At 32.3% G+C, this 5,199-nt stretch overlaps 1 protein-coding gene across 1 annotated transcript in view; it reads right to left on the reverse strand.

Annotated features, from left to right (window-relative positions):
* Positions 1–5,199, reverse strand: part of IBTK (inhibitor of Bruton agammaglobulinemia tyrosine kinase) — an 88,582-nt gene that overhangs the window by 21,598 nt on the left and 61,785 nt on the right. The window contains exons 17-19 of the mRNA XM_012638176.1: positions 4,689–4,852; positions 2,681–2,773; positions 1,977–2,117 (exon numbers count right to left, since the gene is read on the reverse strand). Coding sequence (XP_012493630.1) covers positions 1,977–2,117; positions 2,681–2,773; positions 4,689–4,852 — 398 coding nt within the window. The remainder of the gene's footprint in view (positions 1–1,976; positions 2,118–2,680; positions 2,774–4,688; positions 4,853–5,199) is intronic.

Here is a 5,199-nt window from a genome sequence, read left to right on the forward strand (position 1 = left end):
AAAAACTATCCAAGTAATAGTACATAGTATTTTCCTAGAACTTAAAGACATTCTTCTGTTCCCAATTAAAAGAGCCCAAGTACCCAGCACAATGTATCAAAAAAGACTAACTGCATGATACATTACTGTGAAATTTCAGAACACCAGGGATAAAGAAAAGACCCTATAAGCTTCTGGGGGGAGGGAGGGGAAAGGTGAGGGAAAGAAACAGGAGGTAACTTAAAAACAATCAGGAATTAAATAGTATTCAATTTCCCAAAAGCAACAAGGAAAAAAAAAGTGGGGGAGGGGGAATACATTCTCCAAATAATTTCCAATTTAGAATCCTGTTCCAATCTAACAGTCAAGAATAAAGGAGAGAATTTCATGGATATAAGAACTCCAAAAACATATGTCCTATGTACCTTTAATCAGAAAACTACTGAAGTTGTGCTACCTCAAAACAAGGAGTAAACCAAGAAATAGAAAAACACAGAATCTAGGAAACTGGGGATCAAACAATGGAGGGAAGAGAAGAAAATTTCCAAGATGACAAGGAAAGTACCAAGATGACAGATATTCAGTAGGCCTGGAAAAGACCCAGTTCAGACCACAGAATAACATGTGGCACTAAGGAAGATGCCTTCAAGAAAACAAGTAAAACTTCTTTTGTTCATTTACTTTTTGTTTTTAAATATGGAAACTGACTGATGGCATGGTTAAAACTATATTACTAAACCCAAAGCTTCGTCACATGCTTATTAGTTAATTCTCCCAAACTGCAATATATTTGGTGTTTTGACAGCTATTCGAAGAACTCTTTCTCTCTCTTGGTCTTTCCATACTTTTGTTTAGGGACAGCAGAACTCAGTATTGCAACAGTTACACCATAAACCCTACAAGGGCAATGGCCAAATCTGTCTTGTTTATTGCCTTATCATCAGAACCTAGCACAGTGCTTTAGATAAAGATGGTGGTTAACAAATATTGATAAATTTAAAAATTCTGTTAAGTCCATTCTCTCAAGTTTTATCCTTTTAACTTGGGTTTCCCCACATCTTGTTTTACTTTCTTTTCAGTGACCATGCTTTGGATCTACTAGTGGCCCTGACAGACACTGATTTAGTTCCAATAGTAGCACTCAGAATAAAACTAGTTAACCACTTTCTTCAAAATAATCCACATTTTAATTGAGAAAAATATTCCCTCTTACAAAGAGAACAATGTGGCATTAGTAACACTGAAGGGATTCCTCCAAACCAAGATGCCAAGATCCTCCCAAATCCCTGTGAAAGAAAGAGGGTTCTTCTATTGATCACTTCCTTGCACTTCGCGGCATCCACATACTTCTCTAGAATTGATTTCCAGATATTATCATATAAGTTATTACAAAGAAAAAGGAAGGATGAAAGGGAAGCAGGAAGTACAACCTATTTTACACATCTCAAAATTGTTATCTGACCTCTTTGGATATTATTCCTATTAATGCTGCCACTATGGGTAAATTCTAATGGAGAAAACTTGTATGACATAATGTTAAGTAAATAGCACTGTTTAAACAAGTAACGATAACAAGCTATGATTAAAATCATGTAAAGATATTTATGATACTTGCAGAAGGACCAAGAAATTAGGGTAACATAAAGAAATTAGTTTTCTTTTATCAAATTTATCTATATTTTATTTCTCATAAGAAAATTACAGACTAAGGAGATCAACAATCAAAGATACGGTTATGATAACAGACATAGGGAGTGAGGGTCTCCAATGAAAACCATGATGTATATGTCAAAACATCCCATATTAAAATAAGACAAACAAGCAAAAAGTATTCTTTTGTTTCCCAAGTTCTAATTTAACCTAAAAGCAAGGGGGTGGAGGATGAAATATTTGAAAAGACTTTAGAAACATGGGGGTGGGGGGACTCAAAAGCCAAGAACTACCTTGAAAACTAATGCACATATCTATACTAATTTTAATAAAAAAAAGGAGCATACCATGCATTCACTGGTTTGGGGGCTTTTGAAGGAGTGGTTAAAACTGCTTCCATGATATTCATTCCTGAATTTTCTTTGGTAGTCAATGCAATCATTTTTCGTTGCTTCTGAGAAAGTTTAACTCCATGCGAAATCATTTTGCTAGAAATTAAACCAATTAGTTTCCCTGGTTTCTTCTGAGAAAGTTTAATTGCATGAGAAATCATTTTGTTAGAAATTAAATTAAATCAATTAGCATTTTTTGCTTAATAAAGGTCACAGATAATAATGTTTACTATTTATTTGATGTAATTTTACTAGTATTGGATCAAAATTTTCACAAGTTTTAAAAGTGATAATATCAGTTTATACTAACAATGACTAATAACCATATGAACCATCCAATATATCATACTTTTCAAGGCAAACTTGTATCACAAGTCTTAAATCTTTGGTTTTTCTTTAGAAATAGTCCACAAAGATCATTTTAGAGGCAAGTTTTTGGCTGTAATACTGTATTCCACAAAAACTGGTCTATCAACAATGCTATCTTTAGCATATACTTAAGAAATAATATTATGGAGGCTAAATTCACTAGAAAAGAACTTATAATTAACTATGACATCAAATGCAGAAAAATAATAGGAAAGATCCAATAGGTCTTTCTAATTCTTAGGACAGAAATACAACACAAAATGATCTTTTTTATGATTGTTTTAACCAACCCTAAATTTGACTTTGGTGTAGCTCCACATTTTTGTCTACTTTCTTCTATTTCCATGATGGTTCTGAGATCCACAACAGGAGGACTGACAGGACTAAAAGACATAAAAAGTTACTTTATAAAGCATTCATCTACCTATAAAGCCCAACCTCCAAACTTCACTAAACTGCAAATTATATGTAAGATTGATAATTAGAGTATAATTTAGGTAATTTTGTCAGCTATGGCCAACCTTACAAAGGATAATTTAAAAAAAAGTTATTTTTACATATACATACACAAATCAACTAAAATGCATCCAAAGTCATAAGGTTAAGTGATAAAACTGAAATTCTTATATAAAAGAAGAAAAAAAAAGTCAAACAATAGAAAGATTCTTAAGTTATCTAAATCAGGTAGAACTCACCAAAGTTCTAATTAAATTCTTATCCTTTAGGATGAATAAAGCTTGGAAATTATATTCTTTTCTTTCTATTTTTAACAAATAAAATCCTCACTACTATCTAATATTAACAAAAACAGACATTTAATAGAAAAACTTGAGGATATTGGAGACTCACCAAAGGGAGTTGTACATAATGAGAAAAAAATTCTACAATCTTTAGAAATAGATGATTTCTGATCTAAATGAAATCTATGATATAGCTAAAAATAAGTTGTATCATTACATATTAAAGGAGTAACCTGTTTATTTTCTTCCGCTAAAAAGAAATTCTACTTCTTATTCCCACCAGACAATACATCAGAATGAATGTGGAAATGTTTGTCTATATGTTAATATTGAGAATGTTTATTTCATATTGCTGCACACTTTGTCAATGGGCATGGCACTGAAATAGACAGACAACCTATATTGTTGACTTTATACCAAGCTATCTTTAAAACATGTTTAACAAAATATTCTAACATTAGCAATAAGAAGAAGCTTCTAGATGTTCTCACGAATTAAGTATGCCCCAATTTATTTACTTAGAAAGGCAAAAAAAAATACTGAAACTAATTTCTGAACTACTTTTATTTTATGGAGACAGAGTCTTGCTCTGTTGCCTGGGCTAGAGTACAGTGGCATCATCATAGCTCACTGCAACCTCAAACTCCTGGGCTCAAGTGATTCTCCTGCCTCAGCCTCCCAAGTTGTTGGGACTACAGGCACACGCCACTGCACCTGCCTAATTTTTCTATTTGTTTTGTAGAGACAGGGTCTTGTTCTTGCTCAGGCTGGTCTCCAACTCCTGGCCTCAAGCAACCTCCCTCCTGCCTTGGCCTCCCAGAGAGCCACTGCATCTGGCCTCAACTACTTTTAGACCATGAAGCCATGTAAACTAGAACATCATGATCTTTGTTGCAACTGTGCAAACTACAGTGTATTTCAAAAGAATTACACAAATGGTCCAGCTGATTATATATTCAATAAGTCAATTAACAATTTTAGTCTGTTAGCAACCACAGTAGGCATATACAGATGAAGCACAAGTGCAATAAACACTTTGAAAGAATATTGCATTCTAATTATATCTACTCCTTCATTTGACTTTTCTAAATAAAATAATGTATAAAATATAGGCAAATTAAAAGGACAACATAACATTACACGAATAGCCTCTGAAAATTCATTGTAAATAACAATACATTTTGTGAGATTTTAAATACCCCTTAATGTGCTACAAAGATAACACAAGTCTGTGAATGACAAAATGGTCTTCCTGAGTAGGACTTTAACCAATATATATTATCAAAGAAAAAAACTGCTGATATTAAGTCTATATATATATATATGTATATTACAGTACTTGCTACTATTCACTGATGATAGTACAAAGGCAGCTAAATTTTGCTTGGAGGAAAAAGCCTATTTAATATATGGTTAGCAATTTATACATGCAGTTACATATTTTTTTGTGTACTGGCAATTTATATTAATATTTTTTAAATTTGCTTCATTAAAAATTTGACTAAAAATTAATGATATCTCTCAGAAAAACGGGTACAGAACAAAATGAAAATCATACCTGAAAGAGCCAGCAACCCAACTGGAAGAGCTGGTAGTATCAATTTTGTTACTGGGAATGAGCTGCGGAGCAGATATTTTAAGTATTGGTGACTTTTCCCAGGGTTTTAAATCTTCCTTAGAATATGTAGGAGGTATACCATTAACATATGGTTTAACTTTACCCTGGGGAGAGGAAAAAAAAAACATTAAAAAATGTTAACAATAGTAGGCACCTAGTATAGCAACTAAAACATAGTTAGTACTTAATAAATATTATACTGAAGAGTAAAATCTTATGACAATTAATCATCTAGCATTTTCAATTCATGTTCTTCTACACTTTTGTGCCTTAACCAATTCTCAAACCAAATCACTGACTACAATCCAATCATGTGAAAATAAGGTTTAGAGAAACAAGTTTGCATACTAAATTCCTATTTATACAAATAGTAAACAAAAATATTAATAAATAAAAATTGTATAAATAAGATATGAAGCAGTAACTTTAAAATTAACATCCATGACTTTAG

The sequence above is a fragment of the Propithecus coquereli genome, unplaced genomic scaffold (assembly GCF_000956105.1).
Source record: "Propithecus coquereli isolate 6110/MARCELLA unplaced genomic scaffold, Pcoq_1.0 Scaffold127, whole genome shotgun sequence".
In the NCBI taxonomy this organism is placed as follows: domain Eukaryota; kingdom Metazoa; phylum Chordata; class Mammalia; order Primates; family Indriidae; genus Propithecus; species Propithecus coquereli.